The 17353-nt window shown below is 42.8% G+C and overlaps 1 protein-coding gene across 4 annotated transcripts in view; it reads right to left on the bottom strand.

The window, feature by feature from the left end:
* CELSR1 (cadherin EGF LAG seven-pass G-type receptor 1) overlaps nucleotides 1–17353 on the bottom strand; it is a 162965-nt gene that overhangs the window by 25129 nt on the left and 120483 nt on the right. For all 4 annotated transcript variants that reach the window (XM_053943849.1, XM_053943851.1, XM_053943850.1 and 1 more), the window contains exons 9-20: nucleotides 14862–15028; nucleotides 14213–14398; nucleotides 13768–13881; nucleotides 13268–13442; nucleotides 12440–12581; nucleotides 10603–10723; nucleotides 9315–9498; nucleotides 8432–8533; nucleotides 6768–6862; nucleotides 6243–6452; nucleotides 3459–3642; nucleotides 611–754 (exon numbers count right to left, since the gene is read on the bottom strand). In XM_053943849.1, the coding sequence (XP_053799824.1) occupies nucleotides 611–754; nucleotides 3459–3642; nucleotides 6243–6452; nucleotides 6768–6862; nucleotides 8432–8533; nucleotides 9315–9498; nucleotides 10603–10723; nucleotides 12440–12581; nucleotides 13268–13442; nucleotides 13768–13881; nucleotides 14213–14398; nucleotides 14862–15028 (1824 nt within the window). The remainder of the gene's footprint in view (nucleotides 1–610; nucleotides 755–3458; nucleotides 3643–6242; nucleotides 6453–6767; nucleotides 6863–8431; nucleotides 8534–9314; nucleotides 9499–10602; nucleotides 10724–12439; nucleotides 12582–13267; nucleotides 13443–13767; nucleotides 13882–14212; nucleotides 14399–14861; nucleotides 15029–17353) is intronic.

Raw genomic sequence — 17353 nt, 5'->3', positions numbered from 1 at the left:
TATTTTCAGAAGAGTTACTATTTCCCCATTCAGAAGACATTCAACAATGGTACATGTATTGAACTTTGAGTTACCCTCTCTCCCTTTGCCCAAAAAACCATGTAGTGCTTTGCAGCAATCTTGGGATACTTCAGAGACACTGGGAAGCAGGTACTTCCCCATGTATTCTCCCTTATCACCCAGCTCAAGACTTTTTCATTGCTGCCTAGTTCTGATAACACCTCTCTGTGCTCCCAGAATTTGGTTCTCTGTCTCTCACACCACCTCCCTCCATCTCTGCAGGGAGTGGAGGAAGGTGGCTGTGGGACTGCAGGCGCTGGGCAGCCATCCCATCCTATCCTGGTGGGAACGGAGGCAGAGCATTTCTCCTGCTTTGACAGGGCTTTGAGGGGCTGCAGGCGAGACCCGACAGACAGGTACAGCCAGTCCATCACTGCCGGCAGGCAAAATGCCTCAGAAGTATGCACAGCTGCTCCATCCCTAAATAATGTTCACTTGTGCAGACAATTGCCCTACTCTCACCCTAGTACCACTCTGCTCCCTCGGGATCCATCACGCTCCCTGGGAACTGGCCATAATTGCTCACCAAAGAGCAGCAGAAGGGTTTTACCTTTCCTTTCTGAAGGTCTGAATAAAGTATCAGGGAAGACAACAGATGACTCCAGATCTTTTGGGTAATCTTCTTTAATCTCATGAAATCGTGGTATTCTAGCTCCCGTGAAATTAGACTTGTCAAAGATGTCAACAGCAATAACTGGAGGGCATAAAAGTTTCCCATCAGCACAGTGAAACATTATTGAAAGGTTAAAATGACTACACAATGCAGATAAAAATTTTAAACCCCAAAATAGAAAGTAAAATTTAATTTCTTTCCGTTAACACCTTCTATGATAACTAAAAGTTTATGCGTCAGCATTATGTTACATTTATCAAATTATACATTTATTGTTCAGTGGAAAGGAATTCACAAGACAGTATCTTATACTATGAAAACATACTGGAAACATTGGAAATAAAGAACCATAAAATCATTTAGGTTGGAAAAGATCTCCAAGATCAAGTGGAACTCTTAACTCAGCACCGCCAAGTCCAGCACTAAACCATGGCCCCAGGGGCCACATCTACATGTCTTAAATACCTCCAGAGATGGTGACTTCCCTGGACCACCTGTTTCAATGCCTGGGAATTACTTCAGTGAAGAAACTTTTGCTAATACTCATCTCGAGGTAGATCACTTTGCTGGTACTTCTCCAGCAGCAGCTGACTGGGGTTTCACGGAGGCTTTTCCCTGACTGCTGCTCAGTGAATGCTCCTGCTTCACAGAGATTCTCCATGTGCTGCTGGCTTGCTCCAGTGTGTGCTGCATGTTCCAATTTTAGACTTGCTTTTTAATGGGAAGACTAAATCTACTGCTTCAAAAACGTAGTTCTGCATCTGTTGGATTGTGAAGTCAGCTGACCGAAGAAAATAACATGTATTTTATCTGGGACTACTCCTTAGTCCTCCACTGGCAGTTTCTCCCTGGCTTACCTCATCATCTCTGCCTGTTTAACTGCCCAAATACTTAAAAGCTGTTGAGTTGGCTTTAACCTTCTCATTTAAGACAAGTCATTGAGTGCCAATTTACATGTCCTGGGGGTAACCCTATACCAAAAGGTGTGATCCTCTGCAAATTTCTGTATGAAGAAATATCCACGTTAAGACCCACGAATTTCCATTCCTTTCCTAGTTTCTAACTAAATCCCAGATGAGCCATTAGGAAACTCTATTAACACCATGTTCACCTGGAAAAACTGTTCAAAAGAAAACAGACCTCTTTCAGACCAGAGTTGCCTCATCCCTCTCAAACTCATACCTCTTTACACAGGAAGAACTGGTTGAAAAAAAATCATGATTTACAATCTGGAAGAAATTCTGGGGTTTGTTTTCATGTCAGTTCAGTTGGGTTAAAATCCTAAGCATATTTTTTTTCTGAGTATGAAGATAAAAATATTTTGATTCTCATAGTCCTGAATCATAAGGAAGTATTTCAATTTTGATTTATTAAAGAAAAATCAAAGTGTTTCAGTTTGGCTTAGTTCAACAATAAACTATGCCCTGTTGAAGCAGGATGCTACAGCCTTTGTAACTTGACTGCTTTGTGTCTTTGATTTTCTGCCCTGTGACTGTGGACATAAAGCATTCTTGGGACAAGGTTTATAGCCAGTTCAAAGTCTTACTATAAGAGCTGGTGTTGCTGGGAAAATAACTTTTGGCACATAAGCCCTTTTATTTCATATCTGAAATAAAAGCAACAGCTTGAAAAGCTAAACACAAGTTAAGGCTGATATAGTTTAGAGCACCTCTGAAAGAAAAACCGAATAGCAATGCTGCTTGTGAGGGACTTCTGAAGGTCAGCTGGCTCCATCTCACCTCACAGAGCAGGACTATCACCAACACCCCCTCAGCTCAGACTGTTTGTAGCTGGGAAGAAAATGAAATAGAGAGAGCATGGGAGAAAACGGGGAAATAAGCTGACCAGACTGTGGTTGCTGTGCTTCACCTGCATATGCACTGCAGGGATGTCTATGAAATACATCACAGTCCAAAGTGCAGAAGCTGCTATTTGTTTGTCAGAGGAGAAATTTCTTGTGATAGGTGGGGAAGGTGTCTTGGTATGCCTGATGTTTCCTTCTCAGTTTAGACTCATTCTGGGTATTTTAGATCACATGGATTTTGTTCTGATTATGGGTTTTGCAAGACTGGGATGGCATTTGAAGGACTGGTGATTCTGTGAAAATACCTTTCAGCACAAGAATCTCTACAGATGTTGGTTTTCTGGATAGGTTCCAAGTTAGGAAAGCATGTGAAAATCAGAGCTATAATCACAGAATCGTCTAAGTTGGAAAAGACCTATAAGGTCATTGAGTCCAACCTTTGATAGATCATTACCCTGTCAACTAGACCACAGCACTAAATGCCACATCCAGGTGTTTCTTGAACATCTCCAGGGCTTGGAATTCCACCACCTCCCTGGGCAGTCCATACCTCTGTAAGTAAGATTAATAATATGCACTAAAATCAATAGTAGGGTTACTTTTTTTTTTTTGTACTGCAGTAATTCTTCAGGTGGTGTTGGTGTGATTCTTCCAAAAAAGAGATCTACTACATTCAACTATATTAGCTATTCTCAAAAGCCATTACCTTTATTTACAAACTTAGTCCTTCCTACTATCTCTACATTGCCATGACTGCAACAAAAAGCCACATGGAGCAGTGGCATGGTCCAGAGGCAAAACAGATCAGACATCTCCCAGGAGGCCCCCATGGCAACTGAAAGATACGGATCAAGGCTCGAATGCTTTGAAACTCATGCAATGATTTTTCTCAGTGGGTGCTACCAAAACAAATAACTAGCATATCTGTCCAGCACATTTTTAAGAGTCAAAAAAGAGGCAGTTTTCAACACAGATACTCACTCATGTTAGTGGCAACAATGACAAAAGGTCTCATGTAGGTTTTTTTCATGTTCTGGGCCACATTGTTGAAATATTCCTCATAGTGCCTGAGCAGGTGAGCGGTGCCACCCTCCGTTCTCTGAATTTGCTCCCAGTGCTCCTTGTTGCCAGGGTCCAGTAAAGCACTACCCACTTTGATAATATTCTGAGAAATAAAGTACAAGCCTAAATTATGAATCAAATACAGTGCTGGGTTTCAAGTGAGAAGTATTGAAAATTATTGGCAGTTTCAAGTGAGAAGTATTGAAAATTAATGCAGCATGTTCTACTGCAGCCATATAAAAATAAACACCTCTCACCCAGAGGTTTTTTGGTCATGTAAAGCAAATCCCTCCAAACTTTTTACAAGTAAAGTAAGCCAAAATTGGAGACTGTAAGAGAACTGCCTACTTTCTTCTCCCTAATGACAAGAAATTGAGCAAGAAGATGCAGGAGGAAAACCTATCCATGTTTTTTTTATTTCTGAGAGATCAGACATATGAAAAGCACAGCTCTTATCAAGTACACTGAAGAGCGTCCCCAGATAAATCAAAATAATGTTTTTTTGTTGAAAAACAAAATAAAGCCATGGATAGAAATATCACTTCCTGTTTTACTTTAATTTTTTCTTTTACTTTGTTTCCTAGACAATGAAGACAACTTATACAGTGAAGAATGCTAAGAGTGAATATTAACTTGCATAGACAAAGTTGAAAATACATAAGAAAACTTAAATCATCTCATTGTCTCCCCATTTTTACATTGCTTACAAATGGTATTAAAAGGCATTTCTTTCTGAGGACCTGACTTTTCTGCCCTTCCTTAGAAAAATATGCAAAGGGACCCTCAGGCTGAATGGAAGGAGACTAACCCCAAAAGAGTGTGCTAAATGGCTTAAATGAGAAAGATGCTAAAAACTTTTTAATCTTGGTGTACATATGAACTATGTTGTTGTAACAAAGCCTAATTCCTAACTAAGGTAAAATTGGTGTAAGTGGCAGTAGGAATTAATCACCACAAGCTCTAAAATAGCCAAGACAAATATTTAGGCTTCATTTAGAAGGAGCTTATCTGTATCCTGTCTTTACTGTTTGAGGCTGCAAGCACGTATCTGAGCTAAAAGAGACTCCCAATATGACCACCTTTACCTAGGGTGAGAAGCACAACATGGATCCCAGGAATGCAGGAGACACATACTGTACTTGGTACCAGGCCTCCTCCATGTTTGTGAACATTATTTATGGGGTTTTATTATCTATTTTTCAGGCTTCTATGTGGGATTATAAAAAAAATTCCTTCTCCCCTTTTGCTTCCTCAGCCTAGGATGTTACCTCCTTTTCTTCATGAGCTACTCATTAGTTTTCAAATTCCTGACCTATCCTAAAATATTTAGGGAGGTCTTGAAAACATCATCTGTATGAATTTCAGTGCCAAATACAGAGAACAATAAATTAAAGCACATGTTTCCAAACCATTTTTTTCTTTGCTTATTGTTCGCATTTCTACTTAACGGAAAATGCTAGAAATGAAGTTCCTTTTCAAGATCAGAATGGCATGATTCACAGCCCACAGGAAAGAAAAAACTGGATCTCTTAAAATTTGGTGCATCTAAAATGTAAAATGTTTCAGAAGTTCTCCACTCTCTGCTGATTATATAGTCCAAGACACTAAGTATTTTCTCAGCTGCATTTCTTCCTGCTCTTAACTCTCCAGTGACATTCTCTCCTGGTGCACCTTGGCTTTGCACAGGCTCTCCAATTTCACCCCAGGTCTGCCTAACCTGTCTGGTCCTCCTGGAGTAGTGTGAGCAGTGACTTGGGTGTAGCACACCTTCTCAGGGAGCCAAACAGTTCTTGGCACAGACACCAGTCTCGACCCGTGGAGTCATTCCACATGCTGGTGCCCAAGCTCGGGGCTCTGCTAGCACAGATCCAGACAAATGTTTTAGCTTGGACTCTGTTGTGCCATGGCCAGGATCTTGGAAATAGTATGAGCAAGAGTGGAGAACGGTACCCCCCTGTACATATGGGATTGAGGAAAGCTCTACAAGCCTTACATGGGTCATCCAGCCTTTACATTATCAAACCACAGAATACTCCCAACTGCCTCCAAATTTCACATTTTTCCACCACAACTACATATTTTACCAGACAGGGAGGATGCTACAGCTTGTTCTCTAGCCCTGGTCAGGTCTTTGGTAATAACTAGACTTTCATGAGTGCTCTGAGTAGCAGAAGCTCTCTGGCACACATTTTAGTATGTGTCTTAAAATACCAGTATGATATGGAATGTCTTTCAGTGTACCAACTCATGACTCAAGTGTTCTCAAACTGAATTAGAGGAAACCTTCAGAGTCAGTAACTGGCTCGGACTTAATTCGCTGCACATTTGAATGAGCATGATCACATTAGGCATGTTTTACAACAAAAATAAATACAGTACACAAAACTATTTTAGCCAAGAAAAAGACATTAATGTGATGATTTCTTTTCAAATGGGGAATATTGCTTTTGGCTGTTACCATGATGATATTTTTTAGAAAAGCACATTCTAGTATATTTGTATTACACATACACATGCATGCATAGACACATGCATAACTAACTTTCCATTCTAATCTGAGAAGAAAGGCTTATTTGTGGAACAGATTAGAAAATTACACAATATTGGCTTCACCTTGGTCAAAGACAAATTTAATTACCCACTGCCACCCAATTTTCAAGGGAAACTGTAAGGGCTCAGCACACTATACAGTATTTCTCTTACCTCATTGAATTCCACATCCCTTGTGGCTGCCAAGTCAAACCCTTGCTGCTGGCTCTCATAGTGAAGGACCCGGATCATTATCTGGTAAGCTGTCCTCACGTCGTTGCCATACAAGTTGTGTGTATATTTGGTGGCATTCTGCAGTGCTCTCACGATCCGTATGGTTTTCTCTCCATTCAACTTGGTCTCATTGTGGTGTAACTTCTCATTCTGAATCAGATAAAAAGGAAGAAAAAATCCAATTTTATATATGTATTTTTTTAATTCTAGTTACAAAGACAATCATAATTTAGGGATTTTTGGCACAAAGGAATTGTTCGGTCAAATTTTTTTTTGTCTTGAGAAAGAACTGACAACAAAACTCAACGGCAAATGTAACTGAGAGCCAGAAAAGCACCAGGGTCCTGATGGAAAATGAGGCTGTTCAAGGACGCAGTCAAAAGACTGAGTGCAGGGATATCAAACTGGAGTCCAAACTGGTCATTATTTACAAAACAAAGGGAAAACTGGGAAAACCCAGCTTACCATGATTTTTAGATCCACAAAAGTGTTGGTGGTGCAGTTGAAAAGCTCAGGAGGCAGCCAACCCTTCTCAATGTTACAATGGCGAACAGCATTTCCTGAAGGAAACAAAGCATCAATGGCAAACAATGTTCTGAATTGTGCAGGGTAAATATTCATAGATTTCAACTATCCTAGACTTTCAGATTTCCTACATTTTTAAGTCGCTCAAAGCTACACGTGTCTTTCAATTTACAAACAGGGGATTCCAGCGAGAGAAAAGTTAAACACTACTAATCTTCAGGAACTGCTTTAGCCAGGCTTTGGAGAAAAGTCAGGTAAACTCCAAGCTCTGCCCAACTGCTCTCAGCCTCACTGCCTGATTGTTCTCAAATTAATTCATTCATTTCTTTATACCATAAAAGAGAAAGACTCTGCACTTCCTAAGTATTCCTGAAAACTAACCCCTGCAGAGATTTCTATGCAATAGCCTATATAGGAGGACCTCCTGGACAAATGCTGTATTCACATCAACACATGCCCACACATCTGCATTACTGCATGTGCTAAACACTTCAGCCAACATGCATAATTGCCTTTTGCCACTTGTAAATGGACTGTGAGCAGCTTGCTGTTTAATTTAGCCTATTATATTTTGTACTATTTGTCAAATAATTTTAAAATGCAATTCCTGGCTGAGGATCCTTCACCATGAATTGCAAGTAATCTAATTCAAAATTTGCATTTGTGCTAGTTAATTTGCACATAATATACTGCATATGTCTAAGCCATTTAATTACCAATATCTAAATAAGAACTATAATTAATTTTACTGTATCTAATTTCTCTTCCATGATTAGGTGAATACAATTAAACCTCAGGTTCTTAGTCTGAATATTCATTATTATAAGGCTTACTTCTTTGAATGATTTGTAAAATTTACTTAGAACGTGCAATTACTATAAGCAACATTGCCTAGAAGAGATGCTTGGGTGAACACTTCAAGAACACTGCAGAAAACTCATTTTAATTCAGCTTTATACTGCTTAATCATGAAAATATTCTTCACCTAAAAAAAAAATTCTATCTCCTAAAATCTTTAGAACAGGAGCTAGGTTGACCATGAATCTTCTGCACACCTTTAAGCAGTGGCCTCCCCCTAGAAATATTTGTGGCAGTCACATAACTATTTATAACTCCCTGAGCCTAAGGAGCACTCACAGCAGAGAGTTGCCAGGTCCAGAACCAAGACAGAGTTTTCATTTCCCACAGAACAGGAAAAGATTGGGAACTCTTTCAAAAATCTAATGCATGTTTTCAGAGACATATATGAAAAAACAGATTGTCATTTGGCTGTTGTACAAAACAACACAGCTCATCTGCTTTATAAAAGGTGTTTTTCAGCTGTTTCTTTTATGGAAAAGATATTGTGTAGAAAAATGCAAGTTTTGTTGCAACTCTTAGCTTTAGTAGGCTGTAGTAGGACCCTAGTAAAGGAATGTACTGTTGCATTTATTTATTGATAGTAACTTTTCTGCTCATGATATGATAAGCTATGCTGCAGTCTCTAGACCAAATGAATTAATGCTATTCCCTATGTACACTTTTTTTTTTTTTTTTTTTTTTTTTTTTTTTTTTTTTAAGAGGCATGCAGATAAAGTAGGTTATTATTTACCCAGGGAACTTACCCACTGAGCCCTTAGGACAAGGCACAGCAGCTGGCTGGCCAAACTTGGTCTGTGGCCACCAAATACCAGCCTCGAAAGCTTTGGGACAGCCATTATAAATTACTGAAAACAGAAAAAGAAATGATGCAATTTTTCTGACAGGATAAAAATCACAACAGTGAGACATTTCAACCTGCCTGAATGACCTTCCTGTAATTCCAAAGCCCTGTCAGGATACCTGTCCTCTGCAGTGCCTTCCAAGCTGTAACCCAGCAGTTGCTCCTTATCCAACAGATTGGACAGACAGGTACAGGCAGAGGAGAGCTCGGGATGATTATGGGGCTTGTGCTTTTGGCTCTGCCTATCTCTGCTTGCTCCTTTATTGTGGGAAAACATTTCTCCTTCATTTCACCCACACACTGTGGCGAGTTGGCTGTTGCAGCAGCTTTGTGCTGATCACAGGAGGACAGTGGGTGGGTGGGTGAGAGGAAAGGCAGGATGGGCAAGATGGGGAAGAAAGGCAGAGTACACGAGGTGCACAGCACGATGCCTCTGTGGTCAAAAGGTGTCTCTTCAGCTGCAGCTCAGCAATACAACACTGCACTGGCAGATTAACTCAGGTTTAAAGAAAAACTGGTGTTAGTCTTTTGCTCCCCCCTACTCCTCCTCAGCTGGCTATATTTCCATATGAGAAAAATTAAAGAGCTAAGAGCTTTGTTCCAGTTTCCTCAGCTCCTGTGAGGATATGTGTGGCACATATCTAGGACGAGGGGTGTATGTTTAGGCTGCTGCAGCCCCCATTGCCCCACTGCTGGGGCCATGCTGCTGGGCTCACAGCGCCCCAGGACGCAGCTGTCCCCCGCAGTGTCCCCATCTGCACTGCAGCGTGGCTGGGCGGAGGTACCTTCGCAGCCCCTCACGGTGACCTCTGCAAAGGGGTTGTCGCAGCGGTTGCACTGCCGCCCTATGACGCCAGGCTTGCAAGGACACTGTCCCGTCTCCATGTCGCAGGCGCGCGTGTGGGAGCCAGATGGGAAGCAGTCGCAGGGGTAGCAGGTGTCACTGCTTTGGGGCCTGTAGTAATTGGCCTAGAAAAACCAAAATGATAGACATGAGGTATGTGACTTCCAAACTGCTCCCATTTCTGAAACCTGCTCTAGCAGCATGTACATCATAAAAGGGCTCATTTTGCAGAGCACAGGTAAAAGTTACATTACATTATCAGAGACCCAGGGTTTGCGTTGCCATTTGCAGTGGAGCCACAGGGCCCACATTACTCCTCAGGCATTGTTGCAAGTGCCCACCAAACATATTCTTGGGGGATTTACAGTTTTCTCAGCTTTGCAATTCTGCTCTTGTATGGCATGAACGAGCCACGAAGGAAACTTCCTGCACTGTGCATTTGTGTTTCACATAGAGGGTGGAGAGCACGCAGTGATCCCATATTCAAATCGCCTCTGTACATGCGTTTGATCTGAGGCCTTAGCATTGCACAAGAGCGTGGAGCTGGCACCCCACTGACTCCATTTAATGCAACAGTTGCTGTGTGTCCTGCTGGCATTTTGGAAAGGAGCAGGGGGCCAGATTCACAGCCGCCAGTCTGCACAAGCCCAGCTCCTCTGATGTCATTCAAGCCAGTTTAAAACCTATTGTGAGAAGTCCTTTGTAAAACCTTCATGACGAGGTGTCCCCTCCCATGTCCCCCATCTGTCCCTGCCTGTCCACAGAAAACTCATCAGAGATGGCAGTGAGGAAAGCATTTAGCCCTGCAGCTCTCTCCAGCTGCCAGGCCTTTTGCTGGCCATAGCACAGGGGAGAGCTGCAGCCAGCTGGCCTGAGCTGTTTCATGGCTATTAGTCACTTGTGATGCACAAAACCCCACTGACACTCCTCTGCACCCCGGTCTGATCTCTCCTGATAAACCAGGCTGCACTTCAGAGATCAGAGCCAGGCTTTCATCCTCTCAGCTCGATTTTCCAAACACAAATAAGATAAGAGTTGTACAGTATGATTTGGAGAAGGGTGGTGCCAGCAAAATGCTTTGGATAATGATTAACTCCACTATGCACATACATATATATATGATACAAAGCACAGCTGTGTGTACTTTGTATCAGATACTCACTTGTAATTATTAGTGGTACAGTTTCTTTTTAAACTTTTTAAACTAAAGAAATTTTGCCTTTGCTTACCTTGCAGTGGCATTCTCCATTGGTCTTATTGCAATCAGAATCAAACCCTTTACTAGTCTCACAATTACATGGGCCACAGATGGGATTTCCCCACCAACCTCTGGGACAAGGTAGGTCGATCCTATTAAAGAAAATCAAATTGAAAGAAAGTTATTATAAGTTCCCTCTTTAAAAGTGTGGAAAAAAAGCTTTGGGCAAAATCTGCACTCAACTGCGGCACCTTACAGACAGTAATGTGTCTCAAACAACAATCAATACATATATAAATATAAATATAAATATACTATAATATTGGAAAATTTAGAATATCAATGCTATGAAAACCTAGAGGGAATGTTTCTCTGAGTATTTTCAAGTGCAGGTGGCTCTGAGCCTGTGCCCTGGTTTATCTACCACCACAAACTGCCTTGAGCCACAGCTCCCCAACACTTTATATCCCACTCCTCATCCCCATCCTGCCCCAGGCAGCAGGGCTCCTTGTCCAGCCCACAGGGACACCAGCTCAGGTGCAAAGCCATCTGCAAGCTCATCCTATAAAGAAAAGTCACCACTTTCAGCCAACCTGGCGTGCTTGGACTGTTCACTACAAGGTCTGAAAAGCCTGGGTCTGTCACAGGAGTGACAGAGGACACATGGTTGGGGACATGGAAGAGGGGAGGGTGGCAGCTTTGATCTGGACTATGGATCAAAGACTGAGTGCAGCAGCACTGGAAGCTAAGCAGCAAGTCAAAGGCCACCCCTGCTGAAGGAAAACCCCCATTCTCACTGGCACTATTTCATCTGGGTGAGCCTCTGAGCAGGTTATCCCACAGATGTCCCAACACTAGCTCTGGCAAGAAGAGCTCTGATTCTCTGAAAGCTGGGAGTCTTTAGCAAGCAATAGTCTGAAGGACAAGGGCTCTGAGACCAGGATCCTGGTAATGCACAAGGTATCCCCTCCCTGCTGTTCATTTTTAGGAAAGAAAAACTATTTTTGTCTGTTTTGAAGATCAATACCAATTTTATTTATGGTAATTGGTAGGTCTGTACTTCTATGCTTTAGAATATAAAAACCACAATGTTGCACTTCACATGTCAGCAGATAATGACAAGGGACAATATCTCTGTGTCACTAGTCCAGAGGAATGAAAGACAAATCTGGCAACAGCACGGCCAACATTTGCAAGCCCACACAACAAAAGGCAGAGGAAGAAGCTTGCAGTTTTCAAAGGGAAGGAAACATCACATGAGCCATTCCTAAATGGGCAGACAAATGCCCTTCATTTGCACATCATGAATGGCCCATATTACAGTAAATCAAAGTGCAGCCTCTGGGATAAGGCTGGTTGCTGAATGCTTATCAGAGACCAGGAAGCTGCTGACGGGGAGGGGGGGGGGAAATCAGCACGTTTCTCCCACAAAGTAATAGACACAGGCCCCAGACTGTCCAGAGGAGATGGCTCTTTGCCAGCCCAGGGACTGGACCTACACTGCAAAGAGACTTTATCTTGCTACAGGCCACCAAACTGGTGCATCGTTCAGTGTGCTGGGGAAGCTGGAGGAGAGATGCAGAGCAAATCGGCCAAACCCACCACAAAGTACAGGTGAGATGAAGTTCTGTGCAACTCAGCAGAACTGGTAGAACCCCTGAGCAGATGATGAAGAAAAGTGGCTCCTGAATAACATGTCTAGTTTTTGGGAAGAGCTCAGGAATGCCAAAAGGCAATGGAGCCTAAAGTACCACTCCAACTGTAACAGGAAAGTTTATCGAAGCAGAACAGGAAGGGGGAGGACTGCTGCCTTAGGTGAAGAGCTTCCTGGAAGGATCAAGAAACCAAGAACAAAACAATTCTCTTACTTGCTTTCGCAGTACTGCCCATAGTAGTTTTGTCCACATTCACAGGTGTAGCCGTGGGATGAGCTAGGTTTGTGCACGCATGTGGAGACATGCTCACATGGGTTCAAGTTACATACATCAACACAGTCTCTCCCGAAGTACCCTGGGGAGACAAGGTAAGAAAATTACAGCAACCATTGTAATTTACGATTTGCATGTCTCCAAAAGACTGTCTTAAGCTTATACACTAATTACACATCTTCGATAATCAGTAGATTCCCCCTGAGATACTGTCAGAAATGAAGCACTCTTTTCCCTCTCAAACAAAATGATAGTAAGCCATTCTTTTTGACAGTATGTTACCATGCTTGAGGCACCCTTGTGCCTTTGGTTCCTGGTTTTATACTCGGGGCATGTGCCAAGTATAAATAGTTTTGTATTCTCTTGCTGCATGTACGGGAGGTGACTTTGCTGGGTGCTGACAGCATGTGCCGGCTACATGCTTCAAAATGTTGAAAACATTCAAAGTATCTTGATTAGGATGCAGAGTGAGAGACTGCAATTCAACAGCAGAAAAGGCTGAGAAAAAAAAAATAAAAGAAAAGGGGAGGTGCACAGGAGTCTTTTGGACCAGAGACTCCTTCCGTCTGGTGGATACATTGCCTGGATTCTTAGCCCAGGACTGCAGCTTCCAGGGTGCTATAGTGAGAGTGAGAAGGGTAATACTGATTGGAAGAGGAAGAATCAGAAGTTGAACACTTTGCCAGCATGCTGCTGCTGCTGCTGTGCTGCTTCTGATGAGCTCATGAAGGTGTGATCCAGCTCTTATATGAGTGGTCAGCAGGTTACCTGGGTCACAGACACAGGAGTAGCTGTCCCAGTCGTCACTGCAGTAGCTGTGCTGGGGACATGGGTTGGAATCACAAGGGTTATCCACTTCACAGCCCTCCCTTACGTTGATCTTGATAGCCTGTTTCATGTTGAGTGTCGCTATGTTTGTAGATGTCTCTCCCATTCTTACTCCCTGGTGACAAAAACAATTATTTTAAAATTAGACTTTCCTTTCAGAGTACATATTATGTGTTTCATTATTTTCATCAATCAATGAGGCTACATTTTAAAGAAGTCACCTGATAAGCCAAACCCAGATTTTTTTTTCAGATGTTTTTCCCCTACGTGATCAGATTTGTACCTGGCAAAGTGGGTAGACTTCAATATTTTGATTCTTAGATAATTTTTATGGAGGAAACAGAAATGTTTGAGGGTGGATGAAAAAGAAACCTCCCACATTTTCACGTGGGCATTTTCTCACGAGTTAAAAATTTATTGCTACACTTTTAATTTCATACCTGCATGCATCCATAAAATCCTTGCTGAACAGAGACTTGGTCTCCAGAGACACCTCCCACAATGATGCTTTTCATTTTCAATCCGGGTAGTTGATTTCCAATCTGCACAGTGCTCTGTGAGGAAAAGGACAGCTGATAAGAAGCACTATCATCCTCTGTGACACAGACAGCCTGCTTTCTGTAGTGATGGACTCAAGCAGTACCTGACAGTAGATTATGTAAAAAATACCAAAGCAGTGAGGAGCCAGACATTGCAAAGTGTCTTTTTACAGACTGCTTTGTAAGATAACTTATCATAAAGCTTAATAAAATAATATTATTAATTAGGCATAAATCACTGCAGAACACGTCTCACAGCATAAGTACTTGTCCACAGTCCTTTATCCTAGTTTCTCCTAAAAGCATTTGTGCAGTGGTCAGTGACAAAATCATGATGCTGCCTTACCTGGTACATTCCATAGTCCAAGGACATGACAGCAAGGTACTTAAGATCTTTACCATCTTTTGCACTCTTCAGCTCTACTAATAAATGATGCCATTCCCCATCACTGACCCGTGACTGGCTCATCTTCAAACTAGCAACCTGGCTCAGGCCACTGTACACTTCAAACTGCACGTAGTTGTTCAGTATCTGTTGGGAGAAAAACCACCAAAACAAGTCTTTTTTTGCTACATATTTGTACTTGATGCAGAAGGAACTGGAGGGCAAGATGATATTTCCTAGGAAAACCCAAAAGGAAAAAAAGCCTGAAGAGTAAAGATGGGAATGCTTGCAAGAACTCTTTGTATAACTTTTGACATTCAGACTCCAACTTCCATTATGGGCAAAAAAACCTCCAAAGCAAGAGACCCATTTTTTACATCTATATTAATGCCCACTACTACCTCTGACTAGAAAAAAAATCTTAAATGAATATGATTTTTATAATGATATTTTGATCATTCATTTTTTGATTGTCGTAAAAGGCTAAAGTAATGATATGTTTTTATTGACATGCATTTAGTTAGGTGGATGAAGCTGTGTAGTTCATCTGGCCATATCCACTGCTGGGGGAGTATTAATTCTTTCCTAACCAAAGGCAGCCACACTTTACCTGAATATTGATCTTGGATGCAGCCCCAGCATTGGCTTGCATTAACATGCCATTGACTTTCCGGGTTCTGAACATCAGCCCAATGTACCACGGCACAGAGATGGTAATGTCAAGGTCACTCCAAATGATAATGCTCTCACCACTGAAACGCTGAGGAGAAGGCATTGCTGTGAATCAGAACACAGAAGAGAAACAGTTTTTATCCTTCAGAACACATGTTAGGAGGAAAGATGATGCTATGTCACAGTGAGTACACAAGGGAGCTAGTCCCTCTTCCACTGAGCCATATTCAATCTACTGTGGATGAAGAGCTGGTCTAGGAGAGTTACTGCAAAGCAGTTGATAATATTGCAAATTCACAACCTACCCTGGTTGTAGGTAGGCATCTTGTCTTGGTGCCTGTACTCAAAAGCAGCACCTCCACACTGCTATGGCATTACCCACATGAGAGCTGTTCCTAGAAAGGTAAGCTCAGGATCTCTGCTGATATAGTTCTGCTGGTGAGTGGGTGGACAGAGCAGGAAGTATGAGGGCAACAGTTGCTGCAGATATTTTCAACATATCCCTGATTACCTACTTCTAATTAACAGATTAAACACAGGAAAAGGCTGGGAGGGAACAGGAAATATGAATTAATTGTGAATACTCCAGGGCCGGATTATTCAGCTGCCCCAGCTACACAGCCTTTTCACAGGGAGTTTGTGTGGAATTGCCTAAATCATCTACCTTAAATATCCTGAGCTGACAGCTGCAAAATTGCCCCCCTCTCTAACCTTGCAAAGCACAGCTCCTACAGGGTGACACCAATGACAGCCTTCAATAGAAAGCACTTTGCTGATGGAAAATAGAGGAATACCCATCCCCTTGGACTTCTAAAGTTGTTACCCTGGGTGACAAGAGGTACAGTCCCATGGATTAGTTAATCCCACTGATCAGAAGTACAAACTAAGCCATTAAGTGCTATTTGCAACACCTCATATGACACCTCCACCATGTGTGGAACCTTGTAGGGGATCTACAGTCAGCCCCTGCCTGACATCCTTGCTCGTGGGCATGTTGCTGAAGTCCATGGCAGCTTTTTGCCAGTGGAAGCAGGCCTTAGCGACTGGGTACAACCACCACAGATTAGTACCCAGCCTTTTATTTCATCATGTTGGTTAGTGAAATGACAGGGCTTAACAGTCTTTCCCCTTCTCCTCCACACATCTGCTGACACTTTCTGGATTTTTTGTAGTAGGAGAGATCATGTGTATACAAATGCACATGTGTTACTATAAAATTTTAAGTCCTTAGAAAAAGGTTGAGGGATGACACCATAGCAGAAAATGGAGTAAAGTTGATGTGAAGTTGCATTTTTTTGAGGAATAAAGCCAAACCCCAAATTCTCGTATGTCTGCCTTGCTGGTGTCTATAAAGGGAAAGGCTGGGGTGAGGAGTGGAGTGCAGGGGTTGGAGTAAAGTGCAAGCCCTTTAGCTCCCTATTTGTGAGAAACAAAAAGTCAGGGACTACTGGGCTACCACTAGTCAAGCCAGAGGTGGAACTTGACTTGCTCTTCTTTAAGATGCAGTTACCCAACCACCCCACATCAGGCTAAGGGCAGGCAGTCCCAAGGGGCAGCCCTTCTCCCTCCTGCTCCAGCCTGTGATCTCACCTTTGCCGTCATACTACAAATGCCAGAGAGGGCATGTAGTGGAACAACTGCAGCATAGCCTGCTCTTGAAAGCCTGATGGCAACTTTAAAAAAGATTGTCACCAGATACAGATGTCCTTAGGTTGCTTAAAAGTTGAATGCAATGCTTGAGTTCTGGCTGTCTGGGCCAGGGCACAATTCATCAGCCCACATTGCACATCAATGTAAAAGTAACCAGGACATCAGTGTTGAGCAGGATTATTTTCTCTTGCTCCACCTGTGCAAAAGTCAGCCTTCGCCTTCCTCTACCCTGCTGACCTTCACATTAACCTCAGCTTCCAACTTTGCAGCTGGTTTTGTGGGCTGCTGCTGAGATTTTTGAGCCCATCTGCCTCTGGTGCAGAGGTAGGATGCAAACTTGCGGGCTTCCCACCTGCTGAAGGCTGGGAATGCTGTTTGCAAGCATTTTGCCTTTGCTCCTGGGAGAACTGGACTGGCATGGCAATTAGCCACCTTCTTCCTTTTCTCACTGGTGGTGACTTTCTGTACTTGCAAATACCATTCCCTTCCCACACCTTCTCCCAGCTTCCCTCCCTTCCCTGGGGCCAGGGTGCACCTTCCCCTGCTAGTTAAATAGAAATCCCCATTTGTCAGCCCCCCCTGACCTCCCTCTTTCCCCCAGCCCTTCCTCATGCCTGGGACCAGGAGTGTCCATGGAGGGGCTGGCCACCTTCACTGTCCTCAGATGGGACCTGACCTCCCCTGTCACCACAGAGGCCCACATGCTTCCCAGCACCCCTCTGCCATCGGCGGTGCAGTGATGCAAACTGATCCTGTGCTCAGAGTTTGTCACTTGAAGCA

The sequence above is a fragment of the Vidua chalybeata genome, chromosome 5 (genome assembly GCF_026979565.1).
Source record: "Vidua chalybeata isolate OUT-0048 chromosome 5, bVidCha1 merged haplotype, whole genome shotgun sequence".
In the NCBI taxonomy this organism is placed as follows: domain Eukaryota; kingdom Metazoa; phylum Chordata; class Aves; order Passeriformes; family Viduidae; genus Vidua; species Vidua chalybeata.
The sequence above is the reverse complement of the archived record's forward strand: the minus strand, read 5'-3'. Positions and strand labels throughout refer to the sequence as shown.